Source organism: Suncus etruscus, chromosome 2, assembly GCF_024139225.1.
Source record: "Suncus etruscus isolate mSunEtr1 chromosome 2, mSunEtr1.pri.cur, whole genome shotgun sequence".
Taxonomy (NCBI): Eukaryota; Metazoa; Chordata; class Mammalia; order Eulipotyphla; family Soricidae; genus Suncus; species Suncus etruscus.
In genome coordinates, this window is record NC_064849.1 from 168,678,815 (window position 1) to 168,701,242 (window position 22,428).

At 38.1% G+C, this 22,428-nt stretch overlaps 2 protein-coding genes across 2 annotated transcripts in view; both read left to right on the top strand.

Moving 5' to 3' along the window:
• Window positions 1-22,428, top strand: part of CAMK4 (calcium/calmodulin dependent protein kinase IV) — a 311,178-nt gene that overhangs the window by 146,808 nt on the left and 141,942 nt on the right. The gene's annotated exons all lie outside the window — the stretch shown is intronic.
• On the top strand, window positions 17,293-17,978 carry LOC126001964 (actin-related protein 2/3 complex subunit 3-like). The gene has a single exon (XM_049769162.1). The coding sequence runs from the start codon at window positions 17,331-17,333 to the stop codon at window positions 17,865-17,867; it is 537 nt and encodes a 178-aa protein (XP_049625119.1). The 5' UTR covers window positions 17,293-17,330; the 3' UTR covers window positions 17,868-17,978.

Below are 22,428 nucleotides of genomic sequence, written 5' to 3' on the forward strand. Positions count from 1 at the left end.
TTCTGTCTTCCTCAGAGAAGTGTCTATTCATTTCATCTTCCCATTTTTTTATAGCTTTGTTTGGTTTTGAGGGGCTCAGCTTTCTGAGTGCTTTGTATGTTCTAGATATCAGCCCTTTATCTGATATGTCGAGTGAAAAGATTTTTTCCCATTCTGTTAGCTCTTCTTGCGTTAAGTAGGGTTTCTTTTGCCATGCAGAAGCTTTTTAGTTTGATGTAGTCCCATTTGTTTATATTTGATGCTAACGTTCTTGCCATTGGTGCTCCATTCTCAAAGACCTTTTTGATATATAGGTCTTCGAGTGTTCTGCCTATTTTATTCTCGATAAACTTAATGGATTCGGGTCTGATTTCAAGGTCTTTGATCCATTTTGAGTTGATTTTTGTATAAGGAGTAAGGTATGGGTTGATTTTCACTTTCTTACATGTGGTTTTCCAGTTGTACCAACACCATTTGTTGAATAGGCTTTCTTTGTTCCACTTCAGATTCTTGCCTCTTTTATCAAATATTAGTTGGCTATATACCTGGGGGTTTATGTCTGGGAATTCTGTTCTGACCCACTGGTCTGAGGTCCTGTCTCTGTTCCAGTACCATGCTGTTTTGATTACTATGGCTTTATAGTATAGTTTCAAGTTAGGTAAGGAGATGCCTCCCAGCTTCTTGTTTTTCAGTATTTTTTTGGCTATCCTGGGTCTTTTGTGGTTCCAGATGAATTTTATGAATGCTTGTTCTAATTCTTTAAAGAATTGTGTCTGGATTTGGATAGGGATTGCATTAAATCTATATAGGAGTTTGGGTAGGATAGTCATTTTGATTATGTTAATTCTACCTATCCATGAGCATGGGATGTTCTTCCATTTCTTTAGATCACCTTCAATTTCTTTCTGAAGTGTTTTGAAGTTTCCCTGGTATAGGTCTTTCACTTCTCTTGTAAGGTTGATTCCTAGATACTTGATATTTTTTTGAAACTATCTTAAATGGAATTGTATTTTTAATCTCTCTCTCCTCAACTTCATTGTTTGTATATAGAAACGCTACTGTCTTTTGTGTATTGACTTTGTAACCAGCCACTTTGCTGTATTGGTTAATTGTTTCTAGGAGTTTTACTGTGGACTCTTTAGGGTTTTCGATGTATATCATCATATCGTCAGCAAATAGAGATAGCTTGTGTTCCTCTTTCTCAATTTGAATTCCTTTGATTTCCTTCTCTTGTCGGATTGCTATTGCCAGGACTTCTAAGGTTATATTGAATAAGAGTGGAGAGAGTGGACAGCCTTGCCTAATTCCTGATCTTAGTGGGAATGCTTCTAGTTTCTCACCATTGAGTATAATGTTGGCTGTAGGCTTTTCATATATGGCTGTAACTATCTTGAGGAAGGTTCCTTCTAACCCTATTTTGCTGAGTGTCTTTAACATGAAAGGATGTTGGATTTTGTCAAACGCCCTCTCTGCATCGATTGATATGATCATGTGGTTTTTGTCTTTCATGTTGTTGATGTTGTGTATAATGTTTATTGATTTGCGTATGTTGAACCAACCTTGCATTCCTGGGATGAATCCCACTTGATCGTGATGTATGATCTTTTTGATGAACTACTGGATTCGGTTTGCTAATATTTTATTGAGTATCTTTGCATCTATGTTCATTAGTGAGATTGGTCTGTAGTTTTCTTTTTTGGTGGTGTCTTTGCCTTCTTTGGGAATGAATGTGATATTAGCCTCATAAAAGGAGTTGGGGAGGATTCCTGTTTTTTCTATGGTTTGGAAGAGCCTCTGGAAAAGTGGTAGTAACTCTTCTTGAAATGTTTGATAGAATTCACCTGTAAATCCATCTGGGCCTGGGCTTTTGTTCTTAGGGAGTTTTTTTAATTACATCTTCAATTTCCTCGGAGGTGATTGGTCTGTTTAGGATTTCTAGATCTTCCTTTTCCAGTCTTGGAAGAGGGTGTTTTTCCAAGAATCTATCGATTTCTACTGGGTTCTCTAGCCTAGTTGAGTATAGTTGTTCATAATATGATCTCATATATGTTGTATTTCTTGGGGTTCTGTTGTAATATCTCCCCTTTCATTTGTGATCCTACTGATTTGGGTGTTTTCCCTCTTTTTTTTGGTGAGTTTTGCCAGTGGTTTGTCTATCTTGTTTATTTTTTCGAAGAACCAACTCCTGGTCTCATTGATTTTTTGTATTGTTTTCTTAGTTTCTATGTTGTTTATTTCTGCTCTGGTTTTTATTATTTCTTGCCTTCTGGATGTGGTTGGATTTCTCTGTTGCTGTTGTTCCAATTCTTTGAGGTGATCTTTTAAACTGTTGGTTTTGTTATTTTCCTGTTTCTTGACATAAGCCTGTATTGCTATGAGTTTCCCCCTAATTACTGCTTTTGCTGTGTCCCATAAATTTTGACATGTTGTCTCTTCATTGTCATTTGTCTCAAGGAATCTTTTTATTTCTTCCTTGAGTTGTTCTTTGATCCAGCTGTTGTTGAGCAGCATGTTGTTTAATCTCCAGGTATTAGTTTTTCTCCCTTGCTTCTTCTTGACCTCAATATTGAGCTCTGTTGCACAGTGATCTGAGAGGGTACTTCTAATGATCCTTACCTTTGTGGTCTTATATAGGTTGGCTTTGTATCCTAAGACATGGTCTATTCTGGAGAAGGTTCCATGTGGGCTTGAGAAGAATGTGTATTCTGCTTTCTGGGGGTGGAGGGCTCTATATAAAACTATTAGCCCTAAATCTTCTAATTTTTCATTCAGAGCTCTTATTTCTTTGCTATTTTTCTGTTTGGTGGATCTGTCCAGTGGTGATAGTGGAGTATTGAGGTCCCCTACTATTATCACATTTCCCTTCATGTGTTTCTCCAGGTTTGCCAGTAGTTGCCTCACATATTTTGCTGGCTCTACATTAGGTGCATAGATATTGACCAGGGTTAGTGTTTCTTGATCTAATGTTCCCCTGATCAGTAAGTAGTGACCCTCTTTGTCTGTGATCACTTTCTTGATGTTGAATGCAATTTGGTCTGATATAAGAATGGCTGTCCCTGCTCTTTTTTGTTTTCCATTGGCCTGAATAATTACTTTCCAACCTTTTATTCTAAGCCTGTGCTTATCCTGCATCTGTAGGTGTGTTTCTTGCAGACTGCAGAAGTCCGGTTTGTTTTTCCTAATCCAGTTCTCTACTATGTGTCTTTTAATTGGAGAGTTTAGTCCGTTAACGTTTAGGGAGATTATTGAGAGAGAGGATTGTTGTGTAGTTGTGTTGTGTAGGGTGGTTTTTGTTACAGTCGGGGGTTTGGATTGTGTAATTCGTCTTTGAGTAAGTCGTTTAGGATCGGTTTTGTTTGCACAAATAGCTCAAATTCGTTCTTGTTTGAGAATGTTTTTAGTCTATCCTCTCATATGAATGTGAGTTTTGCTGGGTATTGGACCCTAGGTTGGAAATTTCTTTCATTCAGTCGTTTAAATATGTCATTCCACTGTCTTCTTGCTTGAATTATTTCGAATGGGAGAACTGGTTTGATTCTTATGTCCCTACCTTGGTACTTGAGGTTTCTTTTCTTCCTTATTGCTTTAAGGAGTTCCTCTTTCTCTTTGTTTTTTGCCAATTGGATTACCATGTGTCTTGGTGTTTGTTTATTAGGGTCTATCTTATTGGGAACTCTTTTTACTTCCTGTATTGGCATTGCAGTTTCCTTCCATAGGGTGGGGAAGTTCTCCGCTATTATCTCTCTGACTACTTGTTCTTCCCCTTTCCCTATTTCCTCTCCTTCTGGTATACCCACAATTCTTAGATTGTTTCTTTTGTCCTTGTTCATTAGGTACTGGACTTTTCCTTCCAGTGCTTTGCCTTTTATTTCTTTGTTGGTTTCTTGATCATTTTTTGTTTGCAGTTTTCCTTCGAGTTCTTCAATGTGTTTCTCCAATTCTGTGTTTCTGCTTGTAAGGCTTGTTACTTTGTCTTTTAATTCCTTCACTTCTTTTTGTATGGAATCTCTCATGTTCTTTAACATTTCTTCTTTAATTTGGCTGATTCGCTCATCCATATATTCTTATACTCGATAGCTAAGGTTTCTCTCATTTCTTTTATTAATTCTTGCATTTCCTTCTTCATGGCTGCTTTTAGTTCTTCTTCACGTGGATCTGTGCGTTTAGGTGGACTTGGAATCTTGCAAGGGTTTGTCACCATATCTCCAGATATTAGTATTCTCCTTGATTTACGCATATTTCTTTGTATTTAATGGTGTGTTTTAGAGTGCTGTGCTTCTAATTTTCGCCTGTTTTGATCCCCTGTGGTGTGGGAGTGGGTTCCCTTTCTGAGGGTGGTTCTAGAGGGACTTTTGGGTGAACTTGCTGGGGTTTGGTTCCTCCTGTGCTCTTTATGTGGCCCGGTTAGTTGTTTTCCCCTTTTGTTGGCAGCTAGTACTGGCCCTTTCCTGACCACAGTGGTGGGGGGCACTGTTGAGCCCAGCTCTTTCTCCTCTCCTCTACTACCTGGAAGTCAGTCTTCCTCTTTATTCCTGTCAGCAGGTGTAGTTCCGCTCCTGGCCACACTGGTTGCGGGCACTGTTGAGCCTGAGTCTCTGTCCCCTCCCTTATCTGGGGGTCAATGAAGCTCTGCTCCTCCGAGTTTCCGCAGAAGAAATTCCCCCAGTCAAGCCCTCCCGGTAGCTGTTCTCAGCCCTTGGGGGGGTCTCAGCTCCACTCTGGGGCTCGGGGCTAGGTTGCTCTAGGTTATCTAAAGGTCCAGGGGGCAGGCCCAAGCTCACCCAGTCTATTCGTCCCACCTGTCCCAGCGGGGCAGGTGACTCCGGCCCACTAGGTACTAGGGAATGCCCTCCTCTGTCTATGCTCTGGTCGGGTGGGGTGAACTCTGGGGCCCGGAGATTGAGGCCATGGGTGGTGTGGTCTCTGTGCCAACAAGCTGGCCTCTGCAGTCTATGGGGGGGGGGGTCGCGCGCAAGGTGGCGGACGCAGATGTCTCCGGTCCTCCACGTGTGAGCGCCCCAGGAGAGTGCACTCACCCTGGTCGCCCGCGGGGTCAGGAGTGGGGGTCCCTACACCTCGGTTGGAGCGGCTCCGGCCTCTGCCCCTTCCAGTCCTATTTTGCTGAGTGTTTTCATCATGAATGGCTGTTGGATTTTGTCAAATGCCTTCTCTGCATCGATTGATATAGTAATGTGATTTTTGTCTTTCTTTTTGTTGATGTGGTTGTGTTGATTGATTTGTGTATGTTGAACCATCCTTGCATCCCTGGGATGAAACCCACTTGGTCATGGTGTGTAATCTTTTTGATATATTGTTGGATTCGGTTTGCTAAGATTTTGTTGAGGATTTTTGCATCTATGTTCATTATTGAGATTGGTCTGTAGTTTTCTTTCTTGGCAGTGTCTTTGTCATCTTTGGGAATGAGTGTGATATTAGCCTCATAAAAGGATTTAGGAAGATTTCTGTCTTTTTCTTCTTCTTCTTTTTTTTTTTTTTTTTTTTTGGTTTTTGGGTCGCACCCGGTAGTGTTCAGGGATTATTCCTGGCTCCAGGCTCAGAAATTGCTCCTGGCAGGCATGGGGGACCATATGGAGCACCGGGATTTGAACTGATGACCTCCTGCATGAAAGGCAAATGCCTTACCTCCATGCTATCTCCCCGGCCCCGATTTCTGTCTTTTCAATGTTTTGGAAGAGCCTGTGGATCAATGGTAGTTTGATAGAATTCACCTGTAAAATCGTCTGGACCTGGACTTTTGTTCTTGAAGAATTTCTTAATTATTCATTCAATTTCAACAGATGTTATTGGCCTGATTAGGCTTTCTACATTTACCTTGTCCAGTCTCAGAAATTATATTTTTCCCGAAATCTCTCAGTTTCTTCTGTGTTATCTAACTTAACTGAGTATAGTTGTTTATAATAAGTCCTCATGGTGAGTTGGATTTCTTGGGGTTTTGTTGTAATCTCTCCCTTTCATTTGTGATCCTATTTATTTGTGTGTTTTCGCTCTTTTTTTGGTGAGTCTTGCCAATGGTTTGTCTATCTTGTTTATTCTTTAGAAAAAAACCTTCTGGTCTCATTGATTTTTTTTTGTATTGTTTTCTTAGTTTCTCTGTTGTTTTTTTCTGCTCTAGTTTTTATTATTTCTTGTTTTTTGGTTGTGTTTGAGTTTCTTTGCTGCTGTTTTCCCAGCTCCTTAAGGTGTCCCTTTAAACTGTTGATTTTGTCATTTTCTTCTTTCCTGACATAGGCCTGTAGATCTACTTTTACTGTGTCCCACAGATTTTGACAATTTGTCTCTTCATTATCATTTGTCTCAAGGAATCTTTTTATTTCTTCCTTGAGTTGCTCTTTGATCCAGCTGTTGTTGAGCAGCATGTTATGTAATCTCCAGGTGTTGGGTCTTCTCCACAGCTTCTTTTTACAGTTAATCTTGATCTCTGTTTTATAGTGATCTGATAGGGTGCTTCTAATAATTCTTATATTTGTGACTTTGTGCAAATTAGATTTATATCCTAAGGCATGGTCTATTCTAGAGAAGGTTCCATGTGCACTTGAGACGAATGTGTATTCTGCCTTTTGGGGGGTGCAGGTTCCTATATAAGTCCATTAGTCCCAGCTCTTAGTTCTTATTTCCCAGTTCTTATTTCTTTGCTAATTTTCTGTCTGGTAGATCTGTCCAGTGGTGATAATGGAATGTTAAAACATCCTACTACTATCATGTTTCTTTCCATATGCCTCTCCTGGACAAATGCCTTTATATATTTTGGTGGCTCTGAATTTGTTGCATAAATATTGACCAGAGTTAGTCCTTTTTGGTTTAGTATTCCCCTGATCAGTAATTAGTGATCTTCTTTGTCTGATCCCTTTCTTGAGGTTGAATGGAATTTGTTCTGATATACGAATGGCTATCCTGGCTTTTTTGGATTTCCATTGGCTTGAATAATTGATTTCCATCATTTTAATCTAAGCCTGTATCTATCCTGTACTTGTAGGTGTGTTTCTTGCAGTCAGCAGAAATCCGTTTGTTTTTTTTTTTTTTTTTTCTGATCCAACTCTCTACTATGTGTCTTTTATTGGGAGAGTTTAGTCCATTGACATTTAAGAAGATTACTGACAGAGTGGATTGTTTGTTGTGCAGTTGTATTGTGTAGGGTGGTTTTTGTTAGAATTGGGTGTTTGGAGATTGTGTAATTCTTCTTTGAATAGATAATTTAGAATTGGTATTGTTTGCACAAATAATGCGAGTTATTTTTTGTCTGAGAATGTTTTTAGTCCTGTTTCCCAATTGAATGAGAGTTTTGCCAGGTAGTGGAGTCTAGGTTGGAAGTTTCTTTCATTCAGTAGTTTAAATATGTCATTCCAGTGTCTTCTTACTTGAATTGTTTCTAATGGTAGATCTGGTTTGATTTTATGTCTCTTCCTTTGTATTTGAGGGTTTTTATCTCACTTATTATTTTAAGAAGTTCGGTTTTCTTTTTCTTTTCTTTTCTTTTTTTCCATTAAGATTACTATATCTCTTGGTGTTAATTTATTAGAGTCTATTTTATTAGGGACTCTTTTCACCTCTTGGGTTTGCACTGGAGTATTTTTTCAGAGGGTGGAAAAGTTTTCTGCTATTATTTCCCTTACCGCTTGTTCTTCCCCTTTGCCTATTTCCTCCCCTTCTGGTATTCCTACAATCAGTAGATTATTTCTTTTGTCTTTGCTCATTAAATGCCTAACGTTTTCTTCCTAAGCTTTATCTTTTACTTCCTTATTAGCTTATTTGACATATTTGGTTTGTAGTTTTTCTTCAACTTGTTTTATGTGATTCTCCAACTATGTAATTCTGCTATTATGGCTTGCTGAGACATTTTTATTTTCTTTAATTTCATTTGTATGGATTCTCTCATCTTTTGAAAATGTTCTTTGAGTTGATTTGTTCATCTATGGATTCCTTGAAGTTGCTGGTTAGTGATTCCTTGATTTCTATTCCCATGCTTTTCATTGCTATTGGGTTCTGCATTTTGGTGGACTGGGAAACTTGCTTGGATTACTCACTCTATCCCTGGTTGCTAGTATCTTCCTTGGTTTACCCATATTTCTTTGCATTTGGTGTTTTGGCTTAGAGTGTTCTGCCTTAGGATCTCAGCCCTCCTATGTCACCTGTGGCATGTAGCTGGGTCCTTTCTCAGGAGTGTGGCCCTAAGTGGGTGTGATGGCTGTAATCACTGAGGTTTGGCCCTGTCCTCAAGTCTCCTCCCTCACTTTACCAGCCAGAAGGTGTAGGTCTCCTCAGCCTTGCCAAACCTTGGCAAGTTTTTCCCTTTACCCCTACCTGTCAGAGGTGTAAGTCACTCCTTCACATTCCCTTCCTCAGCCACGGTAATGGCAGCATGATCTGAGCCTGGGCCGGGTTTCCCCTTACCCTCCCAGTCAGACAGTCTTCATACTGCCTTCCTTAGCTCAGGTAATGGTGGAGTGCTGGTCAGGTCTGGGTCAGTATTCCCCTCGCCCTACCTGTCAGAGGGTCTACCTGACACCTTTCCTAGCTTCAGTAATGCTGGTGCCAGTATGGGCCTGGGTCAGGTTTCTCCTCACCCTACCTATCAGAGGGCCTGAGGAAATTTTAACTTTTTTAATGAATGCTATCTTTAAGTGCTGACAAGATAGTCAATGTTAAAAGAAAACAAAACAAAAAACTTGCATCGGCCAAACAAAATGCATTTGTATATAAAACAAATTCTCAGCCATGCTTCTAAACATTTTGTTGATGGAGCAATCATACAGATTTACAGTTCTTACTGTTTCATAATATTAAGTGCTAGATGTCATTAAATGCCAGTGACAGAAGAAGTCACAGCTGGGAGAGATGTAATTTTATTCTTGTATGTACCAGCCATCTGGTATAGCTCTTAGCAATGTGAATATCTTAGAAGCTACAGTGGGGTTAGTTTCAAGGTTTATGATCTAAAATGGGTCATTTTGTCCTAAAATATGTCTGTTTGATTATCTATTTAACAGGATAAATTCTTGGGCATAGTGTTTTCACATAATAAAATTATATGTTTTGCTGGAAATTTCTTTCTTTTCCAGAAACAATAACACAATCTGTTGATATTTAAAAGCTGTTTGGAATGCAAAATAGTAATTTCTTAATTCTGCTTTGATAGCTTTATTATTCTCAAATCTTCAACTACAAGCTTTTTCAACATTTGTATTGTAAAGTATAAACAGTATTTTTCTCATCTGCAATAATGATATTTCATATAACTGGATAAGGTGAAAACAATAGACCGGAAAAATAACCACTCTGGCTAGGAAGAAATGACAGATATTACACTTACTTTCCCAGTATACATACTTGAACATAATGCATGAGACAGTTGTGTTTGTGAACTAAGTAATGGGGAAATAGAAGATGAGCACTGACTTCACCAGTGTAGAAACTGTAACTGTAGAGACATCAAAGCAATATTATGGTGGGTGGTGCATTTGCTTTCCAAGTGACTGACATAGGCATCACATATGTTTCACCTGACCCTACCAGTAGTACAGAGTCAGGAGTAAGTCCTGAACACCACCAGGTATGGCTTCAAAACAAAATACAAATAAACAAAAAGCTAACTGATCTCAGAGGTAAGATAAGCATGTACTGTTAGTAGACATTCAATCTATCGTCAGTCTAGAACAGAGACATGACTGAATTGTTTAGGTATTTGATTTTAGACTTCAAATATTTGATTTAGGCCAAACATTTGGAGTACAGATCAAATGTTAGATTCTGGGCCATGGCAGAAGGCATAAGCAAACTCCAAATGGATCTTCTCCAGTACATATAAGCAAATTGGACAAGAGCAAGATTTATTGCATAAAAAGAAATTGTTTTATTCTACTTTATCCTTTACCTTTATTTTTATGGATGTTCCAATGGTTTGCAATATATGAAATTTATGGAATTATTATGCAATTGTATGTATGTAGTTTTCACCTCTCCCATATGGTATCAAAACTCATGACATCCCACCACTAAAAAGAGACTCTACTCCTTTCTCCCTACACACTATGCCTTTTCCTTTTTTTGGTAACCACCAGAGTTCACCGAGTCTAGAAATTACTTTTTACCTTTGTTTACTGTTCATTTGGCTTATAAAAGTGTATCTTTTTTTAGTAATCATATTCTACATTTAAGTGAAGCCTTTCAATAATTTACTTCAAAGAATTCTGTTATTATTCTGTTTTGAGGAATCTCAATATTGTTTTTCTTAGAAACTGAACCAGATGTTTTTAAACCCAAGAGTCAATTTTCTTTTTTACCTCATGCTTGCCACCACTGGTTGTTTCCAGTCTTTTTAATATATAATAATCTCACGGGTAATTTATTTTGCCATAATAATTTTTGTTTGACATAGTGCAATTTTTTTATTCTCGTTTATTTCCCCCCTTGTCATTACAATTAAGTCACAGCAATGACATGAGTTGGTTCTTATGTGCTGAGATCCTAGAGTATATCACTTATGTTTTCTTCTATGTATTTTATTCAGGTCAAATATATGTCTTTTATCCATTTTGAGCTATATTGTGTATTATGTTAAATAGTGATTTGATTTTTTGCATGTATCAGTTCAGTTTTGCCAATGCTATTTATTGAAGAGACTTTCTTTTAGTTATTATATAATCAACTCCTTTGTCATAGATTAGATGTCCATATATGCATAGACATATTTCTGATTTTGCTGTTTTATTCCATTGATGTCAATGTTAACTTTGTTGAGATCTTTGTTGACATCTTTGTTGAAGATAATATAATCCAGACTTTCTAACTATATATTTTATAATAATGTCACATGATAAAATAATATATATAAAATTATATATATATATATATATATATAATTTTTTTTTTGGTTTTTGGGCCACACCCGGTGGTGCTCAGGCGTTACTCCTGGCTGTCTGCTCAGAAATAGCTCCTGGCAGGCACGGGGGACCATATGGGCCACCGGGATTCGAAGCAACCACCTTTGGTCCTGAATCGGCTGCTTGCAAAGCAAACGCCACAGTGCTATCTCTCCGGGCCTGATAAAATTATATATTCTTATAGAAAGGAAGTTAATCTTATAATTAAAGTAAAGAAATCATTAAATATAAAAAAACTTGGGGAACATAGAATCTAGAGTAAAGTAAAACAACTGTGGTAAATATCTTAAGTGAAGAAAAATATCTGCATGGTAACTAAATGTAAGGAGTATCTTGGCACTAAATAGGAATATAAAATATAATATGAAAATAAATAAATGAAAAGATCCTAATTAAATTGTAGAATTAAAAAGTACATTAAATTAAATCACGAATTCATATATTTCAGTGTGGATTGGAGACAGCAGATTAAAGGGCCTGTGAACATGAAAAATAAATTATAAGAAATGGATGAACGTACATACTGGGGTTTGAGTGAAATGAACTGTTCATTATAGGGTATTAACTTCCATTTATGAGTAAGTTTTATAGATCTAATGTAAAGAATTATGATCATAATTAACAGTAATATATTCTATATTTGAAAGTGCTTGATCACATATAACTTAAATGTTCTTGCTATGTTAAAGAAATGGATTTATATGTTAATTCTACTGTAGTAATCAATTTGTAATATCTGAGTATAAATAGATATACCATTTTTTGGGGGGTTGGGTCACACCTGACTGCGCACAGGGGTTACTCCTGGCTCTGCTCTCAGAAATTGCACCTGGTACGCTTGGGGGACCATATGGGATGCTGGGATTCAAACCACCGTCCTTCTGCACGCAAGGCTAACACCCTACCTCTATGCTATTTCTTCAGCCCCATATATACTATTTTTTTAAACACTGTCATATCTTAATTATATCTCAATGAAAAAGAAAAAAGGTACTCTTCCGTCTTAGCCATATCTGTAAACCCACAACCATACCCCACACTGTGTGGGTGCTAATGCACCTATCTACCTACCGTACATAACCTCAACATCTTCTTGTGAATTTAAAGGTCTTATTGTAAACTCAAACCCCCAACAATACTTTATCTGATTTTTGTAACCTACTTTGATCCTTGCCTTCTCTGTTGAAAATTTCTTGCAAGACAAGTTTCTTTTTCTTTTCTTTTCTTTTTTTTTTTTTTGGTTTTTCGGGCCACACCCATTTGATGCTCAGGGGTTACTCCTGGCTAAGTGCTCAGAAATTGCCTCTGTCTTGGGGGGACCATAAGGGATGCCGGGGAATCAAACCGTGGTCCTTCCTTGGCTAGCGCTTGCAAGGCAGACACCTTACTTCTAGCGCCACCTCTCCAGCCCTGCAAGACAAGTTTCTTACAAGTGATAGTATACTAGGTCTTGTATGTGGCCAACCCAAGTTTAATCCCCAGCACTCCACAAAGTCTTGGTTTTGGGTCAGAAACCAGTAGACACATTGACAGTAGAATGGTTCAGTGAGCAGCATAACGGTCACTGCTCAGGTAGGTCAACTTGAATTTGAAGTCTCACCGTTAGATCATTAGGAATTATGAGCAAACAAACGATTTTAATGATTTTAGAAGGTGAGAACAGAAGCCAACTAAGTCCTCAAGTTTATCAAAACTGAATTGTACTTGAGAACGATCTCAGAACAATAGTTACTTCAGTAGTATGAAGTGGAGCAAGGAATTCATTATGCTTAGCTCGAAGGCAGTGAGAAGAGAGAACAAAAAATTTGTATCCAGAAGAAAACAAGCCACTTGAGGGGTGGGAGGAGCAACAACTATGGTGGAGGAAAGTGTTCAACTAGAAGGAAGAGGTAGGTCCAAAAGGTGGTACAGTTTTATGTATAAAACCTTATAAGTAACAGTGCAATAACATCATAAAAATGTTCCCTTAGAAGAGGCAGACTTGGGGCCGGTGTGATGGCGCTAGAGGTAAGGTGTCTGCCTTGCAAGCGCTAGCCAAGGAAGGACCGCGGTTCAATCCCCCGGCGTCCCATATGGTCCCCCTAAGCCAGGGGAAATTTCTGCGCACTTAGCCAGGAGTAACCCCTGAGCATCAAACGGGTGTGGCCCCAAAAAACCAAAAAGAAAAAAAAAGAAGAGGCAGACTTGAGGGTAGAGGCAGTTCTGGAGACAAAATTTATAGTTCTGGTGCCTTTGGCTATGTGTTTCCATACGATTTTTCTTTATAGTCCACATATGAGAGAGATTTTTTTATTGAAGATATGGTGGCTGCTACACACAGATAGAGAATAAAGTTAACTCTTGAAATAATAAAAAATTGTCATCAGGAGAGATGAAGTCATGAAATTTTTCCATACATGGATGTACATGGAATTTGTTATGCTGAGTGAAATAAGTCAGAGGGAGAGAGAAAGACATAGAATAGTCTCACTCACATATGGGTTTTAAGAAAAATGAAAGACATTCTTGCAATAATTTTCAGAAACAAAAGAGAGGAGGGCTGGAGGGTTCAGCTCACTTCATGAAGCTTACCACAAAGAGTGATGAGTGTAGTTAGAGAAATAACTACAATGAGAACCATCATAACAATGTGAATGAATGAGGGAAGTAGAAAGCCTCTCTAGAGTACATGCGGGGGTAGTGTGGGGAGAAGGGAGATTTGGGACATTGGTGATGGGAATGTTACGCTGGTGAAGGAAGGTGTTCTTTACATAACTGAAATCCAAGCATAATCATATTTGTAATCAAGGTGTTTAAATAAAGATATTAAAAAATTGCAAGTCAATGTCAGTAAATTTGTTCAAAACCTTAATTTTAGTATTTTACTTATAAGTTAATAGTATAAATAATTTTATATTACTACATCTATTTTTTTTGTTTTGTTTTTGTTTTTGGGCCACACCCGGCGGTGCTCAGGCGTTACTCCTGGCTGTCTGCTCAGAAATAGCTCCTGGCAGGCACGGGGGACCATATGGGACACCGGGATTCGAACCAACAACCTTTGGTCCTGGATCGGCTGCTTGCAAGGCAAACGCCGCTGTGCTATCTCTCCGGGCCCTACTACATCTATTTTTTAATTTTTTTCTTTTCTTGTTTTATTTTTATTTAAACACCTTGATTACAAATATGATTGTAGTTGGGTTTCAGTCATTTAAACAATGCCCCTCTTCACCAGTGCTACATTCCCATCACCAATGCCCCAAATCTCCCTTCTCCCCACCCCACCCCTGCCTGTACTCTAGAAGGCTTTCTACTTACCTCATTCATTCACATTGTTATGATAGTTCTCACTTTAGTTATTACAATAACAGCACTCAACACTCTTTGTAGTGAGCTTGATGTCGTGAGCTGGACCTACCAGCCCTCCTCTTTTTGTCTCTGAGAATTATTGCAAAAATGTCTTTTATTTTTCTTAAAACCCATAGATGAGTGACACTATTTGTCTATCTCTCTCCCTCTGACTAATTTCACTCAGCATAATAGTCTGATGCCCCATTTGTTGGGTCCCGTTTACTCCTTTGTTGATTGTTTGTTTATCCGCAAAGAGCTCCCAGAATGAGAAATTGATTCCCATTCTCTTGTCCCCTTTTGGGGGAGATCTTGGTAATATTTATTCGCAGCAAATAATCCACACAGACAAGAGGGTTAAAGGGTAAAAGGTTGGGCGAAGAGAGTCCTTAGTCAGCCTGCTGCTAGTTCCAAAACAAACCTAAAGCCAGCCAACCAACTCTGGCAAAAGACCCTGAACACCTCGCTCTCAAACTATTTATTCAACTCTCCACAGCGCCCCCACCTGGAAGGTCAAGGTGGGACAACAGGCAAAGAATAATCTTATAAAAATATTTTCATATACATTTCCCCCCTTTTTAGTAAAGAAACAATAATAATGTACAGAAGTAATATTTTTTATAGTTATAAAAAGAACAACTAAGCAATAAGAAAAGAGTGGCTGTTTGCATAAGTGCATTACAGGAAAAAGTAGAGAAAAACTTCTAGCCTAAACACAGGGTGTCCAAAACCAGAAACATGCATCAAGGAATCAACTACAAGCTCCAGAAATGATAGATCTATGGCATACAAGATGAAAAATTCTGAATAAGTTCTTCCTTGGAAAAAGCAGATGTAGAATTTGAAATTCAATGATCAAGGACCTAGGAGGTCATGGAGAGCTCCTGGGGTAATCTAAAAGCCCTATAGTAATTCGGAGACAGAGATCCTTCGAAGAGATGCTAACAAGGCTGTGTAGCAGGCGAGATGAAGCACATTTTCCATTTATGTCTAGGTTTACCAGACAGGGGTCCTCAAACTTTTTAAACAGAGGGCCAGTTCACTGTCCCTCAGACCATTGGAGGGTCTGACTATAGTAAAAACAAAACTTATGAACGAATTCTTATGCACACTGCATATATCTTATTTTGCAATGAAGAAACAAAACACATACAAATACAATATGTGGCCCGCGGGCCATAGTTTGAGGACCACTGGACCAGAAGAAAGCCCATCTTTGGGGCAGTGAATTAGGCCCCTGTTTTGTATTTTTGAAGCACACACCCCCTGCACATTGGGGGCCAATATATATCTGAACTTAATCCAAATTCCTAGTCCAGTCAGGAGTCCATATGAGGTTCAAAATTGAAGAGCCAAGTATGGCCAATTATTTGTAGATGGGAGCTTAAGTCAGAAACCAAAACAAAATGTTTAAGGCAGAGAACCTCCCCATGTAAATGAACAACTTGAGGGTCCTTCCAAAATGGATAGAACCTCCTGTGAACCTACTATTTTCCCCTATGATGCACCCAAGCAAAATATCCTGACACCAGACAAAAATATCATTTAATAAATTATTGATAGCAATATCTAACCCACTACCTAAAGTAAAGAAAGCAAAATCCTAATGTAATACAACATCAATTCCTAAAATTAAAAACTAAAATGTAAAAACATTAATTACAATAATCAAAAGAAGTGTAGTATCAAATATAACTTCAAAGGATTACAATTATAAGAAAAATACAAAAGGTGAAATTTCTACCGAGTACAATACCACTCTGTAAACATGAGGGGTCCAGAACTTCGAAGAGTCTGAACAAAGACATTTATGAGTCTGGAAAAGCGAGTTGCAGCTTGATACAGGATATAGCACTCCAACAGTCAAGGATATCTTCCTCAGGCTGAGATCAGGAGGCTTGTAGTTGTGGGTGAAGGAGATGATTTGCACATGTGAAGGGATTTCTGAAAATTGATTGTTAAGGACTAGGATGAGAGAGGAAAGGATAAGGAAGAACAAATTGGGGAAGATAAAGTTAGGAAACGAGAACTCTATACAAAGCACGCAAAACAGACAGACACATAACAAGACATACACATACAGACTTCACAAAAATAGGCCATACTCACTCATACTTACGAAAAAATATTTGTTGGAAAGGATTCTAAATAGAAGAAAAGAAAAAATTTAGTTGAAGCAACAAAAGCACTTTAAAATATAATAGCCGGCATATTGCTTACATGAATAACTTCAAATTCACAATATATATGTATACACACACACACACACACACACATATATATATATATAAAACAGTAATTCTATCATAGTCAATCATAGATGATGAGAACTGTGAAGAGAGTCCACTTAAAAAGTATTGTTATGTCAAGATTATGAATTCACCTCCATCTTGAAACCTAAATTGTGGGCGATAAAACAATGATGTAAGAGTGAAAGTAGTTAAATGAGTATATCTCAATACATCGTCATATAACAACATTAATATGATGAGGAATCTTTCTCTCAGATGAACTTTGAGTAACACTAATTAAATTGCAAAATTTCCTGATTAATTGTGACTTAGAGCAATACTGAAATTAAGACATAAATACACCATACAAAAAACCGCAATGGGGATCCATCGTTTTCAATCCTATTCAGTGATAATGCCTGTGAAAGGAACCATAAAGCATTAATAATAACTGACAAATAAATGAAATGATTATCTGGCCTTAATTGTAGATCATTGCAAAGTATAAAACAGGATGTATGCTGCTGTGGATTTTACCGATGTATTAGGGACTTTTTTGATCTTCTTGTCATCAAAATTGATCCAATATTGTCTGTGGCAATTTTACAGTATGAAGTACAGTGAACTTTATAATAATGGTTTGACACTAATGATAAGTGTATTTTTCAGTCTTGCCTTTATGTTCTGGAGTGAATTCTGCTAAATTGAGGTCTTCTAAAGGAAAAGCCGCATAAGTGTGCAGCTTTTTAATTTGCTTGCCATCAAAAGCAAAACGTTTCAAATGTATTATTAGTACTAGTGGTAGTTTCCATATGTATGTTTTCTTTAAAAAAAAAAAATCCCTTTTGGCACGCCCGACCCGGATCGTCTGAGTTGGAACCCGGGTGCAGCCAAGATGCCGGCCTACCACTTTTCTCTCATGGACCCTGACACCAAACTCATTGGGAATATGGCTCTGCTGCCCATCAGGAGTCAGTTCAAAGGACCCTCCCCAAGAGAGACAAAAGATACAGATATCCTCGATGAAGCCATCTATTACTTCAAGGCCAATGTCTTCTTTAAAAACTATGAAATCAAGAATGAAACTGATAGAACCTTAATATATATTACTCTCTACATTTCTGAGTGCCTGAAGAAACTTCAGAAGTGCAATTCCAAAAGCCAAGGCGAGAAAGAAATGTGCACCCTGGGAATAACTAATTTCCCCATTCCTGGAGAGCCCGGCTTCCCACTGAATGCAATTTATGCCAAACCAGCGAACAAACAAGAAGATGAAGTGATGAGGGCCTACCTACAGCAGCTAAGGCAAGAAATGGGAGTGCGACTTTGTGAGAAACTTTTTGTCCCTAAGAATGATAAACCGAGTAAGTGGTGGACTTGCTTTGTGAAGAGACAGTTCATGAACAAGAGTCTTTCAGGACCTGGTCAGTAAAGGGAACATGGCAGGCACCGTCTCCATAGCCTGAACAGCATTTTACAGCAAGATGGACATAGTTCTTTGCCTTTATCTCGCCAAGTTTTATACAGAAGAGAGCATGTCTTTTTTCTTTTTTTTTTGTTTTTGTTTTTGGGCTACACCCTGTGACGCTCAGGGGTTACTCCTGGCTATGCACTCAGAAGTTGCTCCTGGCTTCTTGGGGGACCATATGGGACGCCGGGGGATCGAACCGCGGTCCGTCCTAGGCTAGCGCAGGCAAGGCAGGCACCTTACCTCCAGCGCCACTGCCCGGTCCCAGAAGAGAGCATGTCTTTACTTGAAAAAAAAAATCTCTTTATTCAGAATTGGGGAGGGGGAATAGATTGTCAAAGATTGATTTTGACATTTTCTGCATTATTAAGCTGGTGCTTAATAAAGGGTGATAAAGAAATTTCTAACATTCCATGTCAAAAAAAATCCCTTCTAGTGTTGCAGCTGTTGCAATGAACTCTGTTGCCATCTCTTAACTTTTCTTCTTTAAAAATTCAAAGAGGCATTTTTGTAATGTACAATTATCTGTAGACATGACAGCCAGGGACAAATGAACAAATATCTTATAAAGTATAGATTTGAACTGTCCTAGAAAGAGATCATAAATAATAAATTCGTGAGTCCTTAGGTGTTTTGGCCTAGATTGTTCATATTTTTCATTGTCTATAAGGTTTATAGATTTATCTGTCATTAAATTTTCAGTAAGCAAATCCTGGTGTAGTCCCTCTATAAGAAACATTAATAGTTCGTGAGGATCCTGCTGATTGTGTCCAGCAAATTGGTCATGAAGTAAACCAATTATTATTTTGAAGCTTTCAGGATTGATATACCTATGACATCAATTTCCCATGGTTTTGATGATCTGACCAAATTCTTCTGCTAATTTACCTTCATGTCCCCTTGGATTTTTCTTAATGTCCTTTTTATAATGATCTTGATAAAAAATACCGAGTCATGTCTGAAATATTATACAGGCATTGTAATATTGAGTTTATGTAGGAAGAGTTTCCTATATTTTGGAGCCCAGTTAAGACAGGTTCCTGTCTTTTTTTGCATCCCAGAATGTAAGGGCTTATCACTCTTGTCAGTCTCACTCAAGGTATGGGGTGTGAAAGTTAATTCCTTGTTCACTTTTCTGAGGCCTCAGCAATGTTACAATTGTCATGAATATTAAAATGTTACAATTGTCTTGAATATTTTGTATTTGATGTGAGGGGGAGCTTATAGTCCCAGCAGTCTGATCCTGGTCATTTGTGCTAGTCCGATTTCTGACAAGGGGTAAAGGGACCCAAAATTTCTTGGGAGGGTTGTCATTTGTAGAAACATAGGCATAACCCCTTCCTCTCAGGAAAAGATATCCAGGTATCCATTTTTCATCCTCCTTGATCCAAATAGGTGTTTGGTTTGTTTCTTGTCTCTGAATATCTTCTTTAAAATGTCTTTTCCCTGCTGTGTAACTTTCCCTTGGGGTAAGTTTAAGTAATTTAATGTGATGAGTCAAAAATAACAACTCAGTTGTTGCCAAGCCTCTTTTTCTACTTTTTTGTAATTGAGTTTTTAAGGTTCTGTGAGCCTTTTCCACAATAGCCAGTCCCCCAAAATTATGAGGAATCCCCTTCAGATGTCTTTTTTTTTTTTTTTTTTTGGTTTTGGTCCATACCCGTTTGACGCTCAGGGGTTACTCCTGGCTATGTGCTCAGAAATCGCCCCTGGCTTGGGGGGACCATATGGGTCGCCGGGGGATCGAACCACGGTCCGTTCCTTGGCTAGCGCTTGTAAGGCAGACACCTTACCTCTAGCGCCACCTTCCCGGCCCCCCCCTTCAGATGTCTTATCTGCCATTCTTTATAAAAATTTCAAAAGTTTTGCTAATATAGGCTGGCCCTTTATCAGTTTTTATAGAATACGAAATACCCACCACAGAAAAACATTGTAAAAGAAAGCTACAAGAAGCCTTAGACTTTTGGGAAGACATAGGAATTGCCCACATTAACCGAGAATAAATGTCCACCACCGCATGAAGATAAGGTTTTCTTGGAAATAAATCTGTTTGAGTTATATCCATTTGCCAAAGTTCATTAAACTGTAAGCCTCTTGGGATTGCTTCTGCTATGTGAGTCTTTTTAAATTAACGGTGCACATATGTTGCAGTTTTCTATAATTTTTCTAGCTTGTCTCCCTGGAATTTGGTAATTCACATGCAAGCAGCGAGCATTTGTGTGTAGGGCTGAATGTTCCTCTACAGGTGATTTAAATATAGGCATTGCTAACATGTCAGAAGTTTTATTTCCTTGAGCCATTGGCTCCGGAAGAACTGAGTGGGCTCTAATATGCGTGATGAAGATGGGTTCAGTTCGTCATTGAAGAAGTTGTTGTAATTGTTTAAGTAAGTTCTGTATGATTGAGTTGTTAACATTAAGGGAGGCAGTGGCTATTACAGGAAATAAACTTACCACATACAAAGAATCAGAAATGACATTTATGGCTTCAGATACATTTTCTAATAGGTAAATAAATGTTGCTAATTCTACTTTCTGCAAAGATTTATATTTGGAATCTATGGTCATATTAATGTTGTCCCCAGTTATTCCTCCTTTCCCATTTTTTGATCCATTAATATAAAAAACCTTGGAATTGGGAATAGGGGAATCCCGAACAATCGAAAAAATAACAAACTGTTTTCTTTAAAAAATCCAAAGTTTTTCCTGCTGGATAATGGGAGGAAATTTCTCCTGTGAAATCTGAGAGGGCCCTTTGTAGAGATTCATTAAGAAGCAATATTGACTCAATTTCCTTTTTTGGTATTGGTAAAAGTATTATATCTGGGTTGAAACCTAGTATAGATATAGATCTGAGTCTCGCTTTGATAATTAGTTCTGAAATCAGTTGCAAGTAAGAAACTATAGAGCAAAGACCCATTCCAAAGGTCCTGCCTGCTGAACTAAAGCCCCTGTGGGTGTTTCTATTGTAGGGAAGATTAGCAGAAATACCTTTTCTCCAGGGATGAATCTTAAGAGAAATGATTTTTGTAATCTGTTCAAGAAGATGTCCAATTCATTTTTGATAGCTGTTGTTAAACTTCTAAGGCTATCTAAAGCAGGATCACCCTCCAAAGTTTTAAACAGATTAGATAACTTTGCATTCGGGATTCCTAGCACAGGGTGGAGCCAATTTACATTACCTAAAAGTCTCTGAAAATCATTAAGTGTTTTGAGAAAATTTTTGTGGAAGTATCAACGTTCTGTCCAAAATAAAACCCAAGTATTGATATGGTGGCATAGTCTGTATTTTTCTAAAGCTATTTTCAGTCCAGATGTTTGTAAACAGTCAATAACATAAGAGTATGTCCTGTAAATCTGTTTCATTGTTCATTGTGAGCAACTTATCATCTGTATAAGGAAAAATCATGGCTTGAGGAAATTTTTCACGAGTATGGCTCAAAACCTTATCTACAAAAAACTGGCACATTGTTGGTGAATTCAGCATGCCCTGAGGGAGAACAGTCCATTGGAAACATCTACAGGGATGAGTATTATTGAGAGAAGGAACTGAAAATGCAAAATGTTTTTTATCATCTGGGTGAATAGGAATATGGTAGAAGCAGTCTTTCAGATCAATTATAATTAGTGGCCATTCCTTTGGAATAACAACAGGTGATGGTAAACCTGTCTACAATTTTCCCATAGGTATCACAGATTAGTTTACAGTTCTAAAATCCATCAAAAGTCTCCATTTACCAGATTTCTTTTTTTATAGTAAATATAGGCAAATTTCATTGAGAAAAAGAAGGTCCAATATGTCCTAAATTTAGCTGTTCTTCCACTAATTTTGTCACCACCTTTATCAGTTTTAAGGGCCTGTTCAAAATGGTTCATCAAATTTCCATTGTATTTTTATTGGTGCTGGGTTTTTTCTGGCAGTGGTCCCTATGAAAAACTTTGGGTTTTTAAATCAAGAGAAGGTTTGGGCTCTTCTGGAGCTAGTGGAATGTGGAATTCTGCCTTTCACTGTTTGTGTAGGTCATGGTCCCACAGGGATGGTGAAAATGAGCCCACGTGAGGTCTAATTATAGCTTTTTGATTTGATATTCTGGGCCATAAAATACCTTAGTCCTCGTACTCAACAAGCAGGAACTTAAACCTCCTACTCCTTCTAGAGACTACAGGATTTCCTGGAGAGGCCAATTTTCTGGCCATTCTTTATCAGAGATTACGGTAACCTGAGCACCTGTATCTAGCATGCCAAGAAAGGGTCGCCCTTCCAAGTGAGGTTTGATCATTTGGTTTTCTTCTCTTACTGTAGTAACCAGAGCCATGAGTGGGTTGTGGGCAGCATCTGGATCTGTGCTTTCAAAAACCTCCAATTCTTTTCTTATCTGAGGTCACACATTTGGCATAAGGTTCTATCACAATCTGAGCAATTGCTTCCCACATTTTAAATGTCCACATAACCAGTATGGTAATAACTACAATGATTTCTCCCATTGAATCTGAGTCAATGACACCAGTGATTACTGATATACCTT

Excerpts from the sequence above, each read along its gene's own strand:
- LOC126001964 (XM_049769162.1), top strand. The coding sequence starts at position 17,331 with ATGCCGGCCTACCACTTTTCTCTCATGGACCCTGACACCAAACTCATT.